Below are 26,094 nucleotides of genomic sequence, written 5' to 3' on the forward strand. Positions count from 1 at the left end.
ATATGGTTCTCCTTTCAAAGGAAGCTTGTTATATGTAGTGGGAAGGATGAGGATCATTTTGAGGGAAGAAATCACTCTAGAAAAAAACCACAAAAAATTACCTAAATATTTAACAGAAACGCAAACTTTGATGTACAGAGACATACATACCTAATATAAATACTTTACCTACAAGATAGACATCATATATATTGCTAGAGAGACCGTCTGCAAAGGAAATTATTTTTCTGATACCATTAGCCTCATCGATCAAAAATTAAAATAAAAAAATGGCCAATATTCACAAAAATTAATATAGACAGACACACCTATAACCTAACCTAACCTAAAATAGTTGTTCTATGACGGGGGGGGGGGGGGGGGCTCAAATTTTCAAAATTAAAAAAAATAATTCTAAAAGGATGACGCCAGAATTTCAATTTTTTTTTGACAAGGTAGTTTTTAAAACATCAAGACTTGAAACATTATTTTAGACATATTCAACATAAATGGATGTTTAGGTGGTGCCTAACTGATTGCTATTTATTGTAATACAAAATTATTTTTGTTAGATGGTATTCTTTTATCTTATGCTTGCAATCAAACTTATTAAATGCACTTCATGCAACTATCCCTTTAGCCGTAAATATCAAAAGTTCATATATATGACAAAAAAAGTAATTCTGACGGGCACAAACTTACACAATTTTTTAATTACCATTGTTTTAGAGGTCCTCTGGGCTATACACAAAAGACGAGATAGCATTACAAATATTTCTTTCATGGAAAAGTAGAAACTAAGACTTTTAAAACACATGAATTTGTTAAAATATATTTATTTTGTTTATAAACATCAACAATTCACTAATGCCGCAAGGAAAAGAAACCTTACAAGTGTCGTCCTCTAAAAATATACAATTTATTCTCTAATCAAAATTTCCTTTAAACAATTTTACTTTAAATTTGCTCATGTTACAAAAAACAATAAATATTTGTCTACTTGTCCATTAAGATCTCGTTGACATCTTGATTGCATTCAACATTTTATGAAATCTTTATATAAGTCTTTATAAAAGAACCTTTAAGTTAGATTTTTCTTAATATATAAGTTAAGAACGCCTATAAAATATTATTTTTGCTTATATTTACTTAAATACTAGGGTTGCAGACAATTGTAAAACCTAAAATTTCACCTAAAAAAGATTGGGGACTTTTGTAACAAAGTATTTGACCAAGAATTTGTGGAGGAAAGTTTTTAGCAAAGACGACATTTATTTTGGTAATCGCTGCGGGGCAATTTCGCTTTACAAACATTATTTCTTTTTTTGTAAATAAAACATTAAAAACATAAAAATAATATATAATAAAGTAGTTAATTGAATATTTATATATGAAAAAAATATTTTTTAAAGAGAAAATTATCTAATTTATATTTTTACGGTTATTTTGTGTTTAAATGGAAAAATATTTTGTTTTACCTTAGCTTAAAGCGGCTACGCCCTTTTTGAAGCCTCTAGGCAATACAAAGAAAACACATCACCTTGTTTCTAGATTTAGAAATTTTAAAGTTTTGATAGATAGTGCATAACTTTTTAAGGCTAATAATTGATTAAATATGAAAATATTCTATATAAATCTTGGCTACTGCGCACCTTTAACATTTATTATAGTTGAGGGAGAGTTGTAAAACGGTCTTAAACTAGTATACTGGATCTATGAGAAACTTCCCTATAATAAAGATTTCAATTGATTCAATAACTTATACGTAAGATTTTGACGTATTAGGTATATTAATTGCACTTTTGTACTTTCTACAATAAATATGTGTTTTAAACCCAAAATTATTTTAACTCTCAATCTAAGTTGAAAAGAAAATCATTAAAGGATCAAATTTGATTATTTCCTCTATTAAATGACAGAGGAATAAAAGAAACTGTTTGGTATCTGACCTATACTTTCTTAAATAAAGAATAAATGAAGACACAATTAATAAAACTAGAAATAAAACACAAAAGGAAGATCTTCTTTCTGTTGAAACATCACGCGTGTAACGATATAAAAAAAAGTAGAAATAGAAAATTCACTTTCTTGTGATCAATATTCTAACTGGGAAATAACTAGTACTATTGGTATTGTTCAACTTAAAATTAAAATTTGATTTTTAATACCAACTAAACTTTATATTTTCAGACTTAATAATGATAAAGGTGATTAGAGGATAATAAAAACTTGGTAAGTATAAAGTTGTGGATACTCTTTAATTTGGAATGTCCTGAGCATAGACGTCCAAGCTTTTTATTTATTTTTTTTTATGGGGGGGGGTAATTCGCTTTTTTTTGGGGGGGGGGGGCCGGGGGGGTTGGGGTAAAATGGCGCGCGAAGCCGTTGCAATTTTTTTTACCCCCCAAAAATTTTTACCCCTGGGGTAAAATTTGCTTGGGGGGGGGGGGGGTAATTACCCCCCCTGAAATCTGTTGGCAGGGGTAAATTTAGTTTACCCCCCCCAAAAAAAATTTACCCCCGGGGTAAAATTTTTGGGAGGGGTAATTTAAATTTTATTAAATATTTAGTATTAAAAATGCGCGCGACGCGCTAAAATTTTTTTTATCAGAGATTTTTTATTTTTGGGGGGGTATTTACCCCCCAAAATTGTTTGGAGGGGGGGTAAATACCCCCTCATTAATGATTGGGGGTGCCCACGGTAGGGGTATATTTTAAATAGGGAGGGGGGGGGGGGGGGTAAAATGAAAATTTTTTTTGTAAAAAATCGTTTGGAGGGGGTAATCACCCCATTACCACCCCCCTTGGACGTCTATGGTCCTAAGTCTTTCCGCCTGTCTGCAAAATATAAACTTTGGGAGAAACATGAGTTTTTGTTCTGCTACTATTTTAAATACACTGACATTTAAAGTAATTCGCGAGAGGCATACATACTGAAAAATGAAGTGTTTACTGTTTAATTTATTTTTTCAAAAACTTCAATTTTTAGTAGTCAGGTTTTTGTACTTCAAACGATCGACCCTATCCTGAGGTCCTCAATATGCATATTTATCCTTTTCTTTTACCTATGATTTAAACTTTTTTTATTTTATTTACCTAGTGATCCTGGAAGATAAAAAGAAGATCTTGAAAAGCTATAAATTTTCTGGCAGCAAATCAACGATTAGAAATGTCGGAAGATGAAATGCCAGAGGTAAATAAATTAAATGGTGATTTCCCTTAAAATACATAGTCGAGCACAGACCCCCCTAGCTCTCACATTTTGAAATATAGGGTGATATTTTTTCATTTCTTTGTCTATTAGGTCCAGTTTGCTTGTACACCGTAGTCCCGAAGACACTACGAAAAAGATGTACCTTACCTTATAAAACGCAGATACTTAAAAAAGTTTTTATGTCATTTACGGTAATGATCCGATATTTACCTAAATGTAGTAATTTAGTGTAGGTGAAAAAGTTTTATGCAATTTGTTGCCCAATTTTAAAGACTTCTTTTTTTATGCCTTTTTGAATAAATACATCTAGTGTTCACTTTTTCCACCAATTAAAACAACATTTTAGCAGGTTTTTTGCTTGTTTTATATTTATATATTTTTCTCCGTATCTTTGGTGTTTTTGGTGATATTTTAAATTTTTTTGGTTAAGAATGTCAAAATCAAACTTCCTGCTGTTTTAAGGGATTTTTGTATTACTATTTTTACTTATAGATGAAATGACAGATAGCTTTTTTCATTTCAAAAAGGCACCGGTTTTCATTAAAACTATTCTTGTATTATATTTTAGAGGTCGTCCTGGCCAGTACCTACCATCACCCATGCAGGAGCCCACCATCCATCATTCATACATGAACCCAAGATTCTGTTTGTAAGATCTTCTTTCTTATTTAGCGATAGGCGTAATAACTAAAGAAGTTAAAAGTTGCTTTGACTAATGCAATGTCAGAAGCGAGACATTTATGTTAAGAGTAGGGAGAATGCATTGGCCCCAAAAAGGCGTAACCCATTACCATGCACAGTTAGGACTTCCAAACAGAGGTCGTGCAATCAAAGGGTTGGTTGTCTCGAAATAGTTGGGACGTTAGTGATTTGTACACATATATAAAGGTCTGCTCTTGCGTTGCATATTTTCAAACGTCCGCATAATATTAATCCGTTAAAAAAAGGGAGAGTTTTTAGTTCAATTAAAAAATATATTAGTAAGCTAAAAATTAAAAAAAATATACCTAGGTACCTGTAAACATGTTAAAAAGATCGATTTAGATTAACTTAAAACTTGTATATTGAACCTTTTTTTATTTTTTGTTTAAAAAATTTTATATTGCCTGTTAAATAAAAATAGGTATTTAGGAAATTTTACCAGTCTAGGATGTTATTTAATGTACTAAACATTGTTTTACATGATATCGTAATTTTAAAAGTAAAATCAATCTCTTTCCAAACTTTCTTTCTGCAAATTATTTGAATTTACTATACTTTCATCTGGATAGGTGATGATTTAAAAAAATATATTTTAGGGTCACAACGTTGAGGGTATGATAGACCGAGCAGGTGGAAATTATGATCAAAAATATAGGCAAATTTATGATCAACAGATGCAGAGACAAGCTCGTGATGACCAGAATTACAGACAAATGATTCATGAACAGAATAATAGACATATTAATCATGAACAAAATGATAGACCTATTAATTATGAACAGAACAGTAGACATATTGATTATGGACACAATGACAATGAGGAAGAAAATGTTGAACAGAATGTCAGTGATGAAGAGAATATTAGATATGCAAATGATGAACAGAATGATGAACATGTTGATGATGAACAGAACGATGGACATGTTCATGATGAACATAGCAATGGACATGTGCATGGTGAACCTGACGATGAACATGTTGAAGATAGACACAATGAAGGACATAGCGATGGACCCGACGTTGATGATGAACATAACGATGGACACGATGGTGATGAACATAACGGTAGACAAGTAGACGATGAGCAGATGCACAGACAACCTAGTGAAAGTGGTGATGACCAGACTGATATGGAATACAAGCCACAATTGCAAGAACAACATGAACCTGAAGAGAATGGTGGTCAGGATGATAATGAAGATGTTGATAACAAGGATGATATTGTGAATAGTAGTCATGAGAATATGGATAACAAGGAAGAGGGTAATAGTGGTAGGAACAGCCCAAACAGTCAAGAACCATCCCCTAAAAAGTTTAAGGTATGTTGATTTATTAGGAATCAATTCAGATATAAAATGTTATGTAGAATTTAAGATAAGAAGTGAGATAAGGAGATTATATTTTGTCGTTCTTAATGATCTAAGATAGGAATATGTTTTGCTATGTATAATAGTCCTAGGAATCTTCATAAAAAACTTATTTGAGTAAAATATGATGAAAATTATCATTTCCTAAGTTTTGATTTGATAAGCATGAAAGTTACTAAAATTAACTAAATGTTAGGGATCTTAAGGGATAGGGCAATGGACGAAAATTGATGTACATCCCTAGTAATACTGAAAAAAATACCTACCCCTTGTATAGATTGAAATAATTGGTTGAAAAGATTGAATGATGCAAACCGACCAAAGAAAATTTAATACGAGTACCCAAAGATTTTGATGGACCAGTATAAAATGTATTGTAAATGTCCAATTTCCCCTCCTAATCCCTGCCCAAATGTTAAGAACAGCGCATATTTTATATCTAATATATATATACATTTTTTAAATATTTTAGTTTGAAGATCCATCAGCTGTGAAATTGGAAGCAATTTCTGATTATTCAGATTATTTTAATTCTGCTGAGGTAAAAAGGGGGGGGGGGGCGAAAGTGACACTTTTTGAAACCAAAACTAAAAGTTAAAGGAACTCAACTAAAAAAAGAGTTACAGGTCTGACATTTTGCATGGCAGTTGCTTTATAGGGGTACAATATGGAACTGTGAAGAAACGGCGGCGCAACCGCCGAAAACCGCCGAGAAAAGGCAACAAAAATTACGACGGGAAACGGCGGTTTTCGGCGGTTGCGCCGCCGTTTCTTCACAGTTCCATATTGTACCCCTATAAAGCAACTGCCATGCAAAATCTCAGACCTGTAACCCTTTTTTTAGTTGAGTTCCTTTGTTGACTCTTAGTTTTGGTTTTAAAAAGTGTCACTTTCGCCCCCCCCCCCCTTTATAAAAATACAGTGATTGTTTCCCCTATAACGCACTTGGACCTCAATTGAACTTTTTCAAATATTTTTGATGGTTTTTGTAGGTTTGGTTAAGTAAACAAAGTACCTTCCGTAAAGAAAGAGCCCTCCGCAGAGTCTAGAAATATGTTTTTTTTTCTCTGCAAAATTAACGTATGGGGGGGGGGGGGGGAGCAGTGAAACCACCTTTTTTTACTGTGCTAAGATATCTGTTTGTTTACTTTTCTCACAAAAAGTAGTATTGTGGTAAGCTTTTAATTAATGCAGATTGTTTTTTTTAAGCTAAAAGCTTTTTTATGCAAATCAGTGAGAAATTTTGTTTTTACTGCCAAAAATATTAGTCTAGTTTTCTAGGTAAAAGCAGCTTTTTTTTGTGTAATACCTAATTCTTTAAGTTAATTACCTACTTCAGTTAATTCCTTGTTTATTTTTAGTTTCTGGATCCAAACTACCCAGCATCTGTAAAAATGGAAGCAGTACCAGATTATATCAATTCTCCAGATTATGGGGATGGCCAAGAATATTTGAATTCATTAGACAATAAAGCTAAAATGTTTCCTTGTGACTTGTGCGAGAAAGTTTATACCAGAAAAGACGGTTTGAAAGTGCACAGACGGATACACACAGGCGAGACGCCATATTCTTGTGAGGACTGTGACGGACAATTTGCCAGCAGCAGTGCTCTCATCTATCACAGAAGAAGTCATAGGGATATAAAGCCAATTCCATGTGGTTTCTGTGAAAAAGTTTTTGGGATGAAAAGTGATCTAACTAGGCATCTTAGGATCCACACGGGCGAGAAGCCGTACGCGTGCGACGAGTGCGAAAAGGCATTTTCGCAGAGTGGTGAACTGAAACGGCATAAACGAATCCACACCGGAGAACGGCCATTCTCGTGTGAAACGTGTGGCAAAGGGTTTCCCAGCAGTGGTGACCTGACTCGGCACATGCGGGTGCACACGGGCGAGAAGCCATATGGGTGTGACCAATGCGAGAGGGCGTTCGTGAAGGGCAGCGACTTGACGCGTCACAAAAGAATCCACACGGGCGAGAAGCCATATTCATGTGAATTGTGCGGCAAAATGTTTACAAACAACAGTGACCTAAATAGGCACAATAGAACTCACACGGGTGAAAAACCTTTTCCTTGCGTTGAATGCGGGATGTGCTTTGCTAGGAAATGTACGCTAAACAAACACGTAAAATCTGCACATAAAAAGCTGGAAGCCTTGGATGAGAAGGATGTGAAACTTGTTGGAAACATGGATCAGAAAAATATAAAATTTGTCGGCCATATGATGGATAATGAGCCAGAGCAAGAGCAATCTCAAAACACGATTCCTCCCCTAGAACCCTCGACCAGTTTTATTGATAGAAAACCTGACATTGAACATCTTGATAACAAAGCGGATATTCTATTAATGGAAAAGAGAGTGTTTCAAATGTAATTTTAAACCTTTTTTTAAATTATTAAACCAATCAAAATGATGAAATGCATAAATAAAGAAGGGGTGGAATGGATCTCGTAATCAAGTTATGAAAGACACCTTTAAAAGCATCCTTAAGACCAAACTTTTTTGTATACCTTCTTTAAAATTGCATACCTATGAAAACACAATTTGAAAATATTAATATTTTTTATGGGATAAGACGAAAAAGGGAGTAGTAGGTTGCGCTAAAAATCCGTAAAGGTGTGAGTTTTAAGGCTTAAAAATAGTAGTAGAACAGTAATATTCACTAAATATGTGTATTTCTTATTGAAAAGAACTATAGACAACTTAAATTTTTATTGTTCTACTACTGTTTTTGACTTAAAACTCACAACCTTTACGGATTTTTAGCGCAACCTACTCTTCCCTTTATCCCAAATTATGATAAATAAAAAAGCTTTTTTTTGTTTAAAAATAATGTAGGAATAGTTTGGAATCTGAAGGTTTGTACAACCCAATCAAGATTGAATTAAAAGAACCCAAAGTTTTTAAACAAAACTTTGGGTATCAGTATAACTTACATTCCAATGTCCTCCCCCCCCCCCCCCCCCCTTTATTTTAGACTGAAATCCTTAATTAATACCTATTAATGACTTTTAGTTAAGAAATTGAATATTTGCAAAATATATTTATTTTTGAATCATGTATCTAGAAATGTATACATGAAATTACAGCTTTATATGCTGTTTCTAGGACCTTTTGATAACTTGATTACGATATATTTCTATCAATCATCCCTGCCTCCCATTTTTAATAAGTACCTAACGAAAATTTTATTCCTAATTTATGATACATAGAACTAAATGTTTAATGCCTAACCTGAACCAAAAATGAACTTACATATATTATTTGTTTTTAAATGTTGTTTATTGAATTGTAACTACAATGCATTTAGACTTATTTTTATTTGCAATAAGGGGGGGGGGGGGTTGGATATCCCACTTCAGCACCCAACCTAAAACACATAGAAACTCAACTCAAAAAAGGATCGCTTTTACATGTACCTCATTAAAGTTATTCCTTTTTTTGTTGAGTTTTTTTTCTTTAAGGTTTAGTTACAAAAGTGGAATATTAACTCCACCCCCCCCCCCCCCTTTTTATTATCAAGTATTCGTCATCTTTTTATTATTTATATTTTTTAGCTACACCTATCTTAATAACCTTCTTTGTCCAGTTTATTTAAATTGATTTTTTACAAAGTATTTATAAACTAAGCACTCAGTGTATTTTTGTGTTTGACCAATCAGTGTATAATATGTTAAGTAGCGCAGTTACTCTATAATTTGAGTGTGTCATGTCCGTACTTCACTCTGAAACTAGAACTGTTGTTTGGGCCTATAGGTATACCTGTGGGTCTACCCTAACTCAATAAAACCTAACCTAAGTTAAAACAGTAAAAATGGCCCCACCCCCCTAATTTTCAATTAATCCTTATACTAAAGTAACAGGATGTTTGTCTGTCTGTGTGTCTGTCTGTGTGTACCGAAGGATCTCGCTAACCGCTGAACCGATTGGGTTCTCCTTAACAGGGTAGATTCTCATATCTCCTTGGAAGGTTTTTAACTATTTTGGGGGAGGGTACTACCACCCTCCCAAAAGAAATGACAAAAAATTGAAAATTTTCTTAAAATCTGGGAGACTTCAACGTAACATTAAGAGGTATCCGTAATATAAAGAATTATCGTAGACTTTAACAAATAAAAACATTTAAAGTGCCACTAGAGGCCTCTAGGGGCGTAGTTGCTAGTTTTAAAATAAAGTAGGATTGGGGGGAGGGGTGGTACTGTTCTCGCGAGGCAATTTGAGGAAGCCAAAATTTCTTCTAATTGACTTTGAACAATTTTGCACGTCCTTGTTTGAACTTCATTAAAAAAATCTTGTTTTAATATTGTTATAGGTGTCTTCAATTGTAAAAGTTTTTTCATCATTAAAACTGAATTAAAAATTAATATACTATATTTATAATTAATGTAGGTATATGTTATTTTATTTAATCCGAATAAAACTATTAAGTTATAAGTTTTGGTGGATTTTTCTTACCGTAGAAGCGCTACAATAATAAGACAATAATAATATGTAATTTTTCACGTAAAGTAAACATTTATGAAGATTTATTTCATAAGCATCTCTAGAAAGAAAAAACAATTTCGATGTACTTAACCTTTTTTCATTCTAAAGAATTTTCAAATGAAAAAAAACTTATACTCTATAAGAAGGAAAATATTAAATTTTGTACCTACTGCCCTGGTTAATAATTTCATTATTGGTGTGTCCGTATTGTAACGAGTAGCTCTAGTTTTATCTTAAATTTATGCATACAAATTAAAGTCTTGCCTGATAATTTCTGTAACAATAGAGGTATAATACTGAGAGCAAAGCAACTCGCTAGAAAGTTTCTATATTTGATTTTTTAGCCAATTGAAATAATATTGTTGTATTAAACAATTTGGAATGTTGGAGATTCCCAAGAATTGGTATTGGGAAATAAGTGAAGCTTCTCTACAATTACGTTTTCAAACATAGGTACGTATTGTTGTTAGTTCATATAGAAGCTATGCATTAGGAAGGATTAAAAAACTACCTTTATTTTAAAAATAGGGGAGGGGGTTCTGTTGTCGCTAGGTACTTTGAGAGAAAGCACTTTGTTTCTACAATATTAAAATCACATTGCTCTAAAAGTGATTTGTTTAGCTTTGCTGAAATGGATGTTTTCATCCTTGTTTTGCATATAATGTACATAATTTTGACTACAAATAAAAATTTATTTACGTAAGTGTACTTGTACAGCAGTGTTCAAAGTGCATTTCTTGTCAGAGAGAGGGGATAAAGGGCTGTTTACTACTAAAGTCTCCAAAATTTTCTTATTCATTGGCTTTATAACTTTGGGGACTTTTTCATTTGTTGGTTTATTAAATTGAGTGTCCATACATACGTTTTAAACACTAATTGTAATCTACAGAAGGGTAATTTTGTGTATTAACATAGGGGATGTACATTAATTATTCGGCCATTGTCTTATCCCCCATGATCCCTGATTTCTCATATCTTAGGATTGATTTTAGGCTTTTTAAAATCAACCAATGGTGTCACTTATATTAACACAGCCAAGTAGCAGAAAAAAGTTTAGAAGCAGAAGAAAGAGGTCTTTGAAAAATGAAGGGAGGTAGTTGTCTGTATTACATCTATACTATAGATCTGTTGCCTGCTGTAAACAAGTTTGCCTATTTACCTCGCTGTAACAGAAAAAGGTTACGAAATAAGTGCAATTTTTAACATGTGACTTCATTTTAGATGTGTAGCATCTTTATAAGTCTCTCATAAGGCCGCAAGGCTGCTTAAAGTTTTAGGATTGGTTATGCATTTATTGGTCTTTTATTATGACAAACAAATTTAGTGGATATATTTATGATAACTTTTTTCTTATTTTTATACCTAGCTGTTTTCAAATTTTTGTATTCCTACCATCTCTTTGCACATTTCTTTCTCAACATAATAGCGGCTACGCCCCTAGAGACCTCATTCAACTCAACTACATTTTTAATTTTAGTGTATAGATAGATAAATTTTAAAAATGTGGGGGGGGGGGCGGTAGGGGAATCTAGGAGTTATTTTCTTGGGATGGTTGGTGGTACCTTCCCTTACAATTGTTATAAACATTCCCAGGACCTATGAGAAGCTACATTGTAAAGGAGAACTATATCGTTTCAGCGGTTAGCAAGATCATTCGGTACGCATCAACAAACATAAATCATGTTATTTTTTATAAAAGGATATCTATTTTTTTCACAATATCTTACTTTGGATTACATATATACTAGCGGATTCGCCCCTAGCTGCGACCACCAAATTTTAAATTAACTGCCTAAAAAAATATTTAGGTTAATTTTTTTTTGCGGGGGGGGGTTGTGGGTGTCCCATCCCCTATAAAAATAGCTTAAAACCATCACAGGACCAGTTGGTATAATCCCTGAAGAGTAGAGCCCAATTTATTCGGCAGTGATTACCGAGATCTTAAGCTTCAGACGGACGGACGGATAGACATCAAGCTACTTTGTAGGTTGTATTACTAGTTGCTACGCCCCCTAGAGGCCTCTAGGTCAATTGAGGAGGAGAGAGTCGAATTTAATAATTCAATTTCTTATTTTTCATTTTTTTTTTTGGGGGGGGGGTTGGGGGTGTCCCACCCCCCAAGAAAATAGTTATAAACCTTCCCGGGACCTATGAGAAGCTACCCTGTTAACGAGAACCCGATCGGTTCAGCGGTTAGCGAGATCCTTCGGTACAAACATACAAACACACACACAAACATCCTGTTACTTTATTATAAGGATAGATATATTTATTATTTCCATTTTCTTTCACTTACCCGAGACAAACGCTTAATTACTCTTTTAATTACATCTGTATTGTGTTGCAAAAATAGAGAAAAATATCCATTAATAATTTCTTTGTCCGTTATAATTAACTGAAATGTCTCATTACAGAGACATTACCAAGAACAAAATGGAATAAGACAATTGACGATAATTTTCTCGTATTCATTCGAATCCGGTGGATATGAACCAGTTCTCATCCATACGAAGTAAACTATGTCTAGCATCGTATTATATCCAGCTTTCTACGAATATAAAAATGTACAATCATAAGATTAAAATCAGTTTTTTAGCCCGTGCCTTCGGCACATTGCGGCTAAAAATACTAGTTTTAATCTTATAATTGTACATTCTAAATATATCCGCGGAAAGCTGTTTATAATACGATGCGAGAAATAACTATTATTACAATGTACAGTACAAACGCAATTATGATAAACAAAATAACCACACTTTTTGTGTTTCTTGTTTATTGTATGTGTGTCTGCAAAAGTAGTAGGTTGTATTTTTGTCTGTTGAATCTAAGCGATTTGTGTTATGTACCTGGGGTTGTATTTGTAAAAACTCTAGGGCCATCAGGGAGTAGGGAGGGGACAATGGATCGAATATTCAATTTTTAGGAGTCTCAGACTTTGGGTTCTGGTTTAAAGGGAATGTGCAAAAATTTAGCAGTTTCTACTAGCGCATCAAATGCCGCTAATTCGCCGAGTTATTTTGAATATAGCAGACAAAAATTTTTTTATGACATGGATGGTAAAAAACGAAATTTCTCCAAAAAATATCATTTCATAGATAAAAACTTTATTGTGATATTTGTGTAATAAACAATCTAAGAACCCTTATCTAACAACCTAAATTTTATTCTTGTACATAGTGGAATTTAAATCTAGGAATATGGGTTGAATGAGTTCTAGGGAGATTTTTCTAGTAATTATTAATTACAGAATGGTTACGTCATTTTTTAATCTAATTTTCAAATGAGTGCTTTTTTTCTTTGAACTTTTTTCTTATTTTATAGATTTCTACATTTTATTAACACACCATTTACAATTTCCTTAAAATTTTCTGGATTAATCTGAATTTTATGGTCTTTCAGCGAAAATTCTTAAATTGAATTGATTGCTCATTGTCCCCTCCCTTACTCCCGAGGACCATAATCTTTTTTTCATTTGTTATATAGAAAGAAGATTTATTTATAACAATTTATGTTTTGGTTAAATTGGGGAAATTTTTTTTCCTGTCAACAAGTAGTTATTCATCGTGTCGTATTATAGACAGCTTTCTAAGAATATTCAGTGGATTGTGACTGAGGACTGGTTCTAATCTGGTGGATATTAATCGGTTTGAAAGCCATACTGGAAAAGATGTTTACACATCAACAGAAAAGGAACGATTGCATACATTCATAGCGAAGCCAGTATAGCTGTTTGTTGTTTATTTATTGCAAAGAGTTGTTCGTCAGTCTGACTGTCTATTTTGTGCGAAATTTAGTAACTGCAAATAAAGAAATTCAGATGTACAGACCTTACACATAAAAGCTTTGCCTTTTATTGTGATCAGAAACAGATAAAAATATTAATTGGCGCCGCCAATTGCCGTTTTTCCGCCGAAAATGGCGGTATCCGTTATTTGCCGTTTTTCGGCGATGGTCAGAAAAGTAAATAATAAAAGTTCCACCTAAAAGTTGGTGATCCTAGCTTTAAAATTGGCCGCTCTACAATTTTTTTAATAATTAGCGGCTGGCCGCTAAAAAACGGCTAAGGAGCGGTCTGACCGCTATGACTAGAAAAAGTAATTTTCTCTAAATATGCACATAAACCACCAGAAAAAAATTGTATGTCTCTAACTGTAACAGGAGCCGAGATAGAGGGGGGGGGGGTCAAATAAGCCCCCCCCCCCCCATCTATTAAGGTAGGAATTGGGGCCCGATCTGTAAGGGTTAAAAATGTATCTAATGCAAGAGAACGTTACATTTACGCAACTTTAGCCGGGTTTTATAAGTCCAACTGATTCTTTCAAATCTCAGTACATTTTATGAATATTAGAGGATGCTAGTTTACTGTTATACTCCATTATATTACGTTTCTTGGACTGAGATTTAGGCTTTCACAGACTGAATGACGTTCACCCCTTTCTATAGGTGTCAATTCAGAACATCTTATACTAAATTTTTTCTTTAAAATTTGTATTAAAAGAAAGGCAAGAACGATTTAAATTTAGGAAAAGTTTTGAAACTCTTATTTCATAGGAAAATTGTTTCATTTGGAAAATCGGAGTTTAAACACATTTATTAGATAAAACACTTATTTGATCGGTGTTTCGGACATACTGATAAATATTCAACAAAAATGTTTGTTTTGTTACAGGAATCCTCTAGAAGACGAGGTAAAAATATTTCCAGTATGGCTTCGAATCCGAATAATATCCGCTGGATTTGAAATGGATCTCAGTCATACAGAAAAATCATGTATAGCATTTATACTATTTTACAGATAATTTTCAACGAATATCAATAAAAATCATTAGCCCGGGCCTTCGGGCTTTTTATTTTATAATTTAACATTTTTATATCTATACTCATTACTCAAGTCGTGTACGTTTTATTGTTTTTCTTGCTATTCTAATATGAATACAGACAATCTTGTTTCATTATGAAAACATCTTATGCAATGACACGAGAACATAGATTAATATATAAACTTTATGCAGGAAAAGATAATTGTAAAAAGTATCCTCCTTAAAGATGATAATAGTTATTTATTGCATCGCATTCATGTAATGCAAAGAAAAGAAATAGCTACCTAAGCTCTCAACTATTATAATCTATGTTGAGTAAGAATGATTACAAGCAAAGAAAAGAATTAGCTACCTAACCTCTCAACTATTATAATCTTTGCTGAGTAAGAATGATTACATGCAAAGAAAAGAAATAGCTACCTAACCTTGCAACTATTATAATCTATGTTGAGTAAGAATGATTACAAGCAAAGAAAATAAATAGCTGCCTACCCTCTCAACTGTTATAATCTATGTTGAGTAAGAATGATTACAAACAAAGAAAAGAAATAGCTACCTACCCTCTCAACTATTAAATCTATGTTTGAGTAAGAATGATTACATGCAAAGAAAAGAAATAGCTACCTAACCTCATAACTATTATAATCTATGCTGAGTAAGAATGATTACAAGCAAAGAAAAGTAATAGCTACCTAACCTCACAACTATTATAATCTATGCTAAGTAAGAATGATTACATGCAAAGAAAAGAAATAGCTACCTAACCTCACAACTATTATAATCTATGTTGAGTAAGAATGATTACATGCAAAGAAAAGAAAGAGCTACCTAACCTCACAACTAATATAATCTAAGCTGAGTAAGAATGATTACATGCAAAGAAAAGAAATAGCTACCTAACCTCACAACTAATATAATCTAAGTTGAGTAAGAATGATTACATGCAAAGAAAAGAAGTAGAGTGTGAAAGAGAAACAGATAAGATAACTAATAATTAATGGGATATGCTTCACAAATTGAACACAGACGAAAGGACAAATATGAATATATGCAAAAGTACACGAGAAAGATTGTTTTGAAATTTAAAAGGAAATTAAGATGTTTTGAAAGATTTTTTCGCATTGCATAATCAAAAAAGGAGAGAAAAAATTATTTTTAAATGAGATAGAGGACATAATAAGATTCTATTATATGAAATAATGCCTTTTTTTCTTTTTTTTTTGCTAATTATTGAACCGATTAAGTTCTCCATTTAAAGAAAGCTTCGCATAGGTCTTGGTATGGGTATTTAAACATAAGTCTTGGGGTGGTTTTATGCCATTTTTCTGCTTTCCCTACTATTTCGAAGATGCTAGAGGCGGAGTTGCTAAAGTTAAATTCTAGTGATAAAATCTTCTTTTAACGAAAGTATTATCATGGTTCAATCCTAAAATGCATCAAAATGTTTTAATACTTTTACAGTTTTGTAGAAAGCACAACAAATCTCGTTCGATACATACATAACAGTCGGGTTCTAGAATCAAAAATACTTATCATTATCACAGTAAACCAGAAGAATTACCTGTACATATATTGTGCTGTGATAATAATGTACAACACATCTATGGAAATCACCAAGATTTGAGTCGCCTAAAAAAACCTGTAGACAAATCAGTTGCAGTTCTTATTTAATTGTGTCAAAGAGTGTGTTTTTAAATGCATTGTTTAAGTCAAATGTACATTAATTATTATGTTGTTTGTAAACATTAAATTATAAAAAAAAAATAATGGGATAGACGTAGCTTCTCTAAAACTAGAGCATTTCTCGTCGTAACAATTACTTTACCCTAGTGTTAAATTGATATTTCTGCTTGTAAAAAGGCGCAACTTGTTAAAAAGCAATTTATAATCGATATATTATTTCTTGGATATTGCACTATATTTTCATGCACTCCGAAAAAGTGATGCTCGAAGCTGGCTAAAATAACGATTCCCCCCATCCACCCCTTTTACTCCATCCCCTCCCCTGCTAATGGACGAACTAACTGACCAATAAGTAAGGTTTATTTAAAGCAAGCTAAATTGACGACAAATCTTCCCCTGTCAATATATCCACGTATATCATATATCCATTATTATCTCCCATTTCAGAGAATCATGGTCGATTTTAGAGGCTTCAACCTGAACAACCTGAAGTTTAACATTAAGTTGGAAAATCTTCCATTTGCTGAGAATGAAAAGGCTCTCCAACTTATTAAGGAAAAATCAATTATTAATATTATAAAAATAAAGTTTTATATCATTAGTATTAACTGTAAGTGTGTCTGCCTGTGTGTCTTAACTTAAAATCTCACTCTTCGCTCGACCGATATGTATTTATGTATGTAGCCTTGATTCTCTGAAGTTAGGATTCAGATGCACGAGGAGATTGGAGGTGAGAATCCTTTGACCAATCCTAGATTGGTAAGCTGAGTGGATGCTGTGAGTATTGGTGCAAAAAATGGGGACAAATTTTAAATTGATTTGATGGGGCTAATTATTTACGTCACAAGTGAGAGGAAAGAAAAGGGAAGGAGGAAAGAAACCCCCTAGAAAAGAGATGGGGGTATGGCGTCACACGCCAAAACAATTTGAAATTTGTCCCCATTTTTTGCACCAATACTCACAGCATCAGCTGAGTGTATTCTATGTTACATTACAAGCTGACCCGCAATTCTCGTGGAAGCTACTCAATTATTACATCACCCTGGCCTATAGTTTCGGCAGGTGTTCCATATTAAGCCACCCTAATTAATGGCACTCTCATATGAGGAGAATGGACGAGGGAAAGCAAGAGTACAGTTGCTTAATATGTATGATCCTAACTTCCTACAAATCTCCCTCCTTACAACCTAAGGGCATCTCAGGGAAGGTTGCGTAATTATATTCTGACAAATTGCAACAGCATTGATTTTTCATCCAAGTGAAATATCTATGAGGGGACTTGAACTCGGATTTTCCCAACCACAGCGTAGTGCGCTAACCACTACTCTATGGGACACCATCCGCTCGACCGATATGGCTTAAGGTCCAGGTAAGATATATATTTTTGCTAAAAAAACTTTCTAAAACCAAAATATAAAGTGTCTGATCGACTTATCCCTATTTCACAAAAGTGCCTCTAGAGGCCTCTAGTACTAATATTACAGTCAGGTTGTAAAGATAAATCTTAATAACAATAAGACCTAATAGACTATACTTTACCAGAACTTTCCTCTAATTAGAAAATTACTAACACGATTTTAGAGTCTTGAATAACAAGGATGACAACATCCATAAAAGCGAAGCACTGAAACGATAGGACAAACGGACATTAACACTTGTATAGTGTCAGAACTAAATATTCAGAATATAAATCAATAAGAGTCAAAGCAATATTGTGAGTAAAATTGTTCAAAAACTTTTTGATACAGGATAATGCTTGTGTACATACTTACATTTTTAGGACTTGATTATAGAGTTGCATTGCTTATAATATTGTACTTTGTCGTCCCAGAAATCAGGATAATTAGATCACATAAAAATTTGTTGTTAAGAAAGTAAAAAATCAACATGTTTAAAATGGACGTACAGACATTCTGGTAATGATTATGGACATTCCTGAATTAACGAAAAAAGCTATCCATCTCGGACAGACGGACGGACCGACCGACCCTAATTATAGAAAAGCTTCGCTTTTAAAAATTTAATAGTAATTAAATAAGTTAATACATACATACAGAAAGACAGTTATCTAAAAAAAAATCTGCAAAAACTCTAAAAACTAATATTCTCTGACAATGGTGTGAAATTGGAGTTATTAAAGTTTTCTACTCTGCTGTGAAAAGCTTTATCTCTGTTAATAGAAAAAGATGCATTTTTTAAAAACAAGTTGAAGAATGGTAAGTTTATAAAAAAAAATTACATATAAAATTCTTACTTCCCTGGGAGTTAGGAGACACTGATTCCAAGTTTTATAAATATGTTATCTTATTCATTGGCTTAAAAACTTTATCTACATTTATTAAAATTTGATGGGTTAATTCCATACCAGGTTAATTGTCAACCGATAATTTTTATAATTATTAGGGATGTACAATATTTATTGTTCATTGTCTTATCCCTCAACATCCCTGCTTCCAACCACTTTTTACATTTTATTTTCGGAGAGGAAAGTGTAATGGGTCTAGAGGTATATTTTCTATATTTTTATTTGGAAGCAATTTCTACAATTTCTTTCCTTTTCCAGTATGACCTCAAAACAAATTCTGGTTCTCAGCTATACTGAAAATTCATGTATAGCATCGAATTATAGACATTTTCCACGAATAATAAAATAAAAAAAACCATATGATTAATACCATATGATTTTTGTTAGCCCGGGCCTTCGGTTCCTCGGGGATAACAAAACTAGTTTGTATCTTACCTATAATTTTTCATTTTATTATATATGAAAATCTGCCTGTAATACGATTTTTGTTTCTACAGTTACAAATAATAACATACTTGTTTTGTCTGTAAATGATAGGTGACTGAAACAAGGAGCAAACTAAAAGTTATTCAACAAAAACTTTTTAGTGTTTGCATTTGAGATGTTAGGAGCTTAGCTACTCTATAACTAGCTCAAGTAGCGTTTATTTGTTAATCTGCTCACAAACTCGTAATTCCAGAGAGAGAGGGGACAATGGGCAGTTTAATACACTAATCTCCAAAGTTTTTTAATACCGCTTTCCTTTTCATTGACTTTAAAACATTGGGGACTTTAGTGAATTTTAATTGGTTAGTTTATTAAGATGAGTGTTCGCTGTTCAAACGTTCTAATCACTAATTTTGCGCTTTTTAAGGCGTAATTTTGTGTATCATCAAGGGGGATGTACACCTATGGTGTTTTATTCCTAAAACAGCCGCTAAATATAAATTTAGCTGCATCCAAATTGATCAAATACAAAAACTTAATTTTAAAAAATTGTTTACTGGTGCTATACAATAAAAAAACTTATTTTTGAAGATTTTTCTTTAAGATTTGATATCATATGCACAAGTAAAGTTCAGGTTGTTAAATAATTTGATTTAATTAGTCAGTGGTATTGAACTCTGAAACCTGGAAGAATGGCGGCCATTTTGTCACCTTCTACGCGCAGTACTTTCTTCACAACAAGCTCAGCCAATCAGAGACCATAAAGAACCTGTTTCAGACAAAATTGAACCAATCAGATGCTTTGATAACAAACCTGCAGCCTGTTATTGATGTTAACAAGTATGTCCTGCCTATATCTTCAGTAAGTATTAAATTAAAGTTATAAATAAATCTCTATAAAAAATCACCAAACTTTTCCATTTCAAAATATAATGTATTATAGTCAGTTTCGAACTAGCTCTTAATTTAGTTTAATTATTTTTTTTACATATTTTTAAGATTAACGCAATCATTGAATTAACATCATTACTTGCAGTTGTCAGGTTCGAGTCTAGATTAAACGGGTCATACTAGAGACTTAAAAATTGTACCTAACGCTGCCATTAAGAGTTGGGGGAATACCAGGGAACCTTGAAATTATTAATGTAATAGCGCAACTCATTTCCGTTCACAGTTAAGACTTACAGACAAAGTTCGTGCAATCAAAGGGTTGATTGTCTGTTGGATCTTTTTTTACCTAATACTCTGCGTATTTTGTCACAAATAAACATCTTATTTTATTATAGGTACTGTCAGGCCTCCTAACATCAGGTGCATTACAGCGTAACTCACTCTACACTTCACTCCTTGTGTATCCTTCTGACTTCCATTGGCAAGCCAGGTACAGTTAAAGGTTAAATCGCAAAAGGATTACTATTATATAATATTGATTTAACAAGGATGACAACATCCATAAAAACGAAGCTCTGAAATGGAAGGACAAACGAACATTAACACTAGTAGAGTGTCAGAATTGAATAAACTGAATATCAATAGATAAGCTTATATGTACAAAATTGTAAGTAAATTTGTTGCAAAACTGATTAAATACATAATACTGTTTAAGGACATACTGACGTTTTTAGGACTTGATTATAGAGATGCTTCGCTTATTACATTGTACCTTATTGTAACAGGAATCAATATTCAAAGAATCAGATGAATGATTTTAATATAGAAAATTTTTTTGTCAAAAAGTAAAAAATCAACTTGTTTTAAATGGACGTACGGACTTTCTGGTAGATATTATAGAGCTGCTTTGCTTTCTAAGTCGTACCTAACTGTTAAAGGAATCAGCATACAAAGTTTGAAATCACGGACCGACCCTAATTATAGAAAAGCTTCGCTTTTAGAAAATAGCGACACTATTATTTACCTGATATTTATGTCTACAATATGACATTGACCACCAATTACAATTCTTAGGTCTATGTATATGTAACTAGCATCTTAGGAATGGCAGTAAAATAGCCAAAAACCATCCAGGATTTATGTTAAGCTTCTGTAAAAAGAAAGAAACTCAATCGGGTCAATGGTTAACGAGATCTTATCAGACAAACAGAAAACTTGATGCTTACATAATACAAACTGTAAAACTGAGTATCAGGTTGATAAATGTTCCTCCCTTTCTGACCGTTTACCACATAATTTAGCTCCCACACCCAGCGTATATCTTTATATTAGGTGTTCTAACACTCTCGCTAATATAGTTTACAACATAGTTTAGCTCCAACACCCAGTGTTTATTTTCATATTATAGGTGTTCTAACATTCTCTTTAATAAAGTTTAGCATATAATTTAGCTCCCACACCCAGTGTATATTTTTATATTATAGGTGTTCTAACACTCAAGCTATTATAATTTACAACATAGTTTAGCTCCCACACCCAAAAAATAATTTTATATTAGGTGTTCTAACATCCCCACAGTATTTACAGTAATGGATTTATTATTACTTGGATGTTACACCAGATTATTATGTACTTAATAAAGTAAAACTTGTAGCTGGCTAAAATAACAATCCTCCCCATCCACCCTCTTTGCCCAATCCTCTTTGATTCTACTGGATAAACAACCTGACCAGTAAATGATGTCCTTTTTAGTAACAATTTTTTTCCTGCCATTTTAACCACGCATATTCTACATCTACTGTACGTGTACGGTTAATACTATACACCTGATTATAATTTTTTATGTAGAAACATTAATTTTCTGTGACATGAAATTTGACAAAAAATAAGCTAATTACTATGGTATATAAAATTCAAAAGATTGATCCTCTTTTTTTGTTTGCAAGGTGTTTTATCCATTCCAATTACCTGCAGTGAATTATAGATTATGTAACTTTTTTGAGACAATCTTAAAAAATACAATGTATTGAAGTAAACAACTAGTAAGCCTCATAAGGTTTATGGGTGGATACGTTTTTATAGGATAAAACCCTACTATAAGGACTCTAGATAGGTTTCAGTGGTTTCTAAGATATTACTCGACACATTTACATACATCCTGCTACTTTAACGTATCATGAAATATTGTTAAAACACCTAATTTTTTCCAGAGGTAGCTTACTTTTATGATTCTCATTTATCTCCCTCTGCTCTCCTTTTCATTACTCTGAAAAAGATCGACTTACTGATATCACAATATGGTCAACAGGTGAACATTATATAAAAGTAATAGGATGACTGTCTGTTCTGTAAGTACTTAAATATACCATTAACCGCTAGACCGATCTAAATCTTCTTTGCAGATTGGTCTTTTCTTATAGGTAAAAGGGAAGATTTTTAACTAGTATTGGAAAGGAAAGCTCAACCCTTAGAGAGAAACCACACTCCAAGAAAATTATATCCCAACCCGATTCAAAGAAAAAAAAATATTTCCTATTTTTAAAAATAAATTTAAGGGAGACCAATGTACCCCCTCCCTGCCTCTTTAAAGTGCTCCTAGAGGCCTCTAGTTTTTAAAGAATCCCAGCTTCTCTGTAATCCACAAAAGTAATTTAAAACAAAATGTTTAACAAAGAAAAAAGAAACATTATATTAAAAAAAAAGAAAAAAGAAAGAGAATATGATATCGGAATACATAGTATAGAGTAAAAAACAGAAACAGTTCATACAACCATTGACAGACAGGATCGAGTCCATATCGAGTCACTAACTGTTATAGAGTAGCTTTACAACTTTAAAAAGTTTTCAGTATCTTTGTGTGTTTTCATAGTTTAAACCTCCTTAGGGATTTAGTTTTATGTCCAAATTATCTCTGGATGGAGGGGGATAATAAAACCAGGAGTTCCTTCATATTAACTAATATTTAGTTTTATATACAAATTATCTCTGGATAGAGGGGGATAATAAAACTTGGAGTTCCTTCATAGTATTTAATATTTAATTTATATACAAATTATCTCTGGATAGAGGGGGATAATAAAACTAGGAGTTCCTTCATAGTAACTAATATTTAGTTTTATATACAAATTATTTCTGGATAGAGGGGGATAATAAAACTTGGAGTTCCTTCATAGTAACTAATATTTAGTTTTATATACAAATTATCTCTGGATAGAGGGGGATAATAAAACTAGGAGTTCCTTTAAAGTAACTAATATTTAGTTTTATATACAAATTATCTCTGGATAGAGGGGGATAATAAAACTAGGAGTTCCTTTAAAGTAACTAATATTTAGTTTTATATACAAATTATCTCTGGATAGAGGGGTATTTTAAAACTAGGATAAAACTAGTTATTTATCGCATCGTATTTTAGACAGCTTTCGGCGTTATTAAAAGGAAAAAATAAAAGGTAAAGTTATTTTTCTTAGACCCGAGTGCCGCAGGCCCACCTTTAACAAAACTGGTGTTAATTTTATGATTTTTATTTTAACATTCTAGAAAAATTGTCTTAATACGATGCTATATATGATTTGATTTTTCAGTATGGCTAAGAACTAGTTGTAATCCAGTGGATATTAATTGGTTTCAAGGCCATACTGGAAAAGCTGTTTTAATTTTGAATTTGACATGAAAGTATGAATACCCTTAAAGAAAAGTAAGCCATGCAGCCTTCATGATGTAAAATTGTAAAATCTTCAACATTAACTTTTTATAGTCCCAGAGCAAGCAACATATGTGAGGCTATGGTCAGGGAGGGTGGGGACATTGGATTGTAAATTATACTAGTCCCCAAAGTTTTATAAAGTTAAATCTTGATTGGGTTGAACAAACCAGCTGTTTCTAAAGTTTCTCTCAAATAGTTTAAATCTAGAGAAAGGGCAATTTTGAACATGAATTTCGAGTCTCATTCATTAAGCTTCTTAATATGACAAGGGTTATAATCAGGGAGGAGGGGACATTGGGGCTGTTTATTACACTTAACCCCAAAGTTTTATAATAACGTTTCTTATTTCTTAGCTTAACAAAATTGGGGACTTTAATGAATTTGATTGGTTGACATATTAAGTCAGTGTCCAAACGTTTCAACCACTAATTGTAATCTACAGAAGAAAAAATTTTGTGTATCATCATTGGGTATATACATAAATTTATGAGTCATTATCTTATCCCTTAGATCCATAAAATATGATTCTAATTTCAGGGCAATCCTAGCTACCTACCTGACCCTAAACTGTTTAATCCTGCACTTGGAGGAGCCAGCAAATTATTTGATCAAAAATACAGAATTGTGCATGGAGCAAAGACCACAGGTTTCTACAATTTAATTCCTTATATAAAAGTAACAGAATGACTGTCTGTATGTAATAAAGAATCTAGGATGGTTTATAACTATTCTTTTTTTTTTTTGGGGGGGGGGGGGTTGTACCACCAACTTTCCAAGAGAACTACCAAGAGCTGAAGTTTAAGATAATTCTTTTAATGAATAAGTAGGTATATTGTACTCGAATATATTGACAGGGGAAAATTTATCGTCAATTTAGCTTGCTATTATGGACCCCATTTATTGAACATTTGACTCATCCAGCAGAATGGAAGGGGTTGGGGTAAAGGTGATGGATGGGCGTTTCGTTATTTTAGCCATCTGTGAGAATCACTTTATCAGAGTACATGAAAATGTGGTGCTACATCCAAATACTAATAGATCCATTATTCTAAATCATATTTTTCAGAAGTCAGCAATGCTCATTGACAACACAACAGACACCACACAAGATTTAACAGAAGATGCAACCAATGAACCACAGGCTGACAAAGGAGGATTTAAAATCAGAATTTTCTTGAACTCGGCAAGAATTGAAGTTTCATGAGTGTACTGTGTTCATTTACAAACCACAGAGAAAAAGAATTATGTTATTTAAGTATACAAAAGTTATAAAAGTATTATTGTTAAAAACTCCAAAAACTTACAAATTTAATTTCAAAATTAATTTTACTGGGATTACCTATTCTTATTCTTTATCTAATTTTGTTAAACCAACCATTTTTCCTAATAATTAAATCTAAGGGGCAATAGCTCAAAATCTTTTAGTTCTTTCCCTTTATTTATTCACATTCTACCTTGCCCCTGTAGACATAGAAACCTTATTTATTTTCTATATTTATCTTACTCTGTTACCTATTGATTATTCTAAAGAAAGTTTTCATTCAAAGTTGTTGATCTAAAGTTTTGAAGAACTAGCAAAGAAAATGTTTACTTATAAACTTTTCTTTAAATAAAGGAATAGGGTTAGATAATCAGTTATTTTAAACGACAAGAATGATGTATCTTTAAAATCGATATATTATTACTTGGATGTTTTACCCGATTTTCATCCACTCTGATAAAGTAATACTCGCAGCTGGCTAAAACAATACACTCTCTTTACCCAATCCCATCCCTGGAGGAACGAACTGGCCAGTAAATGAGGTCTATATTAGTAGGATTAATTGAAGACAAATCCTCCCCTGTCAATATATCAACGTGTATTTTATATTCATTATCTTAGACAATTTCTTTTCGTCCTCTTGTCTATTTTCTTTTAAACTCTTTATGCAGAAATAAATGATAGGAAACACACTAATTAAAAGTTAGAAATCAATAAAAAGCTCTAATTATCTTTCCCGATACCATTTACTAAGATGTATTCTGTATTTATCTTGTGAGAATGGTTGCAAAAATGTGCTTTAAAATTTAGATACTTTATTCATTTAATATTATATTTATTGTTAAAATTTATTATTGTTAATCATATTAAATAAATATATGAAGCAAATTTCCTTTGATTTTAGTATTAGCTATCAGGGATATAAGTGATAAGACAATGCCTGATAAATTCATGTACATCCCCAATGATGATATACAAAATTACCGCTCCTGTAGATTAAATTAGTGGTTGAAACGTTTGGGCTCTTAACTTAATGAACCAACCAGTAAAAGTTCAATAACAGTCTCGAAGGTTTTTAATCCAACGAATAAGAAAACCAATCCAATAGAATAAAAGTCCCTAAATTTGTTAAGCCAATGAAATAGAAAACGTCATGATAAGACTTTGGGGACTAGTGTAATAAACAACCCAATGTATCCTCCCACACTGATTTGATATATAATGTTTTGGTCTGATTGAATTTGGGTTTTAGT

At 32.5% G+C, this 26,094-nt stretch overlaps 2 protein-coding genes across 2 annotated transcripts; both read left to right on the forward strand.

Moving 5' to 3' along the window:
- Positions 1-2,167: 2,167 nt before the first annotated feature.
- LOC145304081 (uncharacterized) lies at positions 2,168-8,450 on the forward strand. The gene is made up of 6 exons (XM_080145872.1): positions 2,168-2,211; positions 3,080-3,172; positions 3,762-3,842; positions 4,492-5,214; positions 5,735-5,803; positions 6,624-8,450. Exons 2-6 carry the CDS (start codon positions 3,149-3,151, stop codon positions 7,635-7,637), a joined length of 1,911 nt encoding a protein of 636 aa, XP_080001998.1. The 5' UTR covers positions 2,168-2,211; positions 3,080-3,148; the 3' UTR covers positions 7,638-8,450.
- Positions 8,451-16,688: 8,238 nt separating this feature from the next.
- LOC145304171 (uncharacterized) lies at positions 16,689-25,721 on the forward strand. The gene is made up of 5 exons (XM_080145992.1): positions 16,689-16,805; positions 19,643-19,845; positions 20,270-20,364; positions 24,118-24,226; positions 24,647-25,721. Exons 1-5 carry the CDS (start codon positions 16,706-16,708, stop codon positions 24,782-24,784), a joined length of 645 nt encoding a protein of 214 aa, XP_080002118.1. The 5' UTR covers positions 16,689-16,705; the 3' UTR covers positions 24,785-25,721.
- Positions 25,722-26,094: the final 373 nt, after the last annotated feature.

Source organism: Acartia tonsa, chromosome 1 (genome assembly GCF_053477335.1).
Source record: "Acartia tonsa isolate MP-2025a chromosome 1, ASM5347733v1, whole genome shotgun sequence".
Lineage (NCBI taxonomy): Eukaryota > Metazoa > Arthropoda > Copepoda > Calanoida > Acartiidae > Acartia > Acartia tonsa.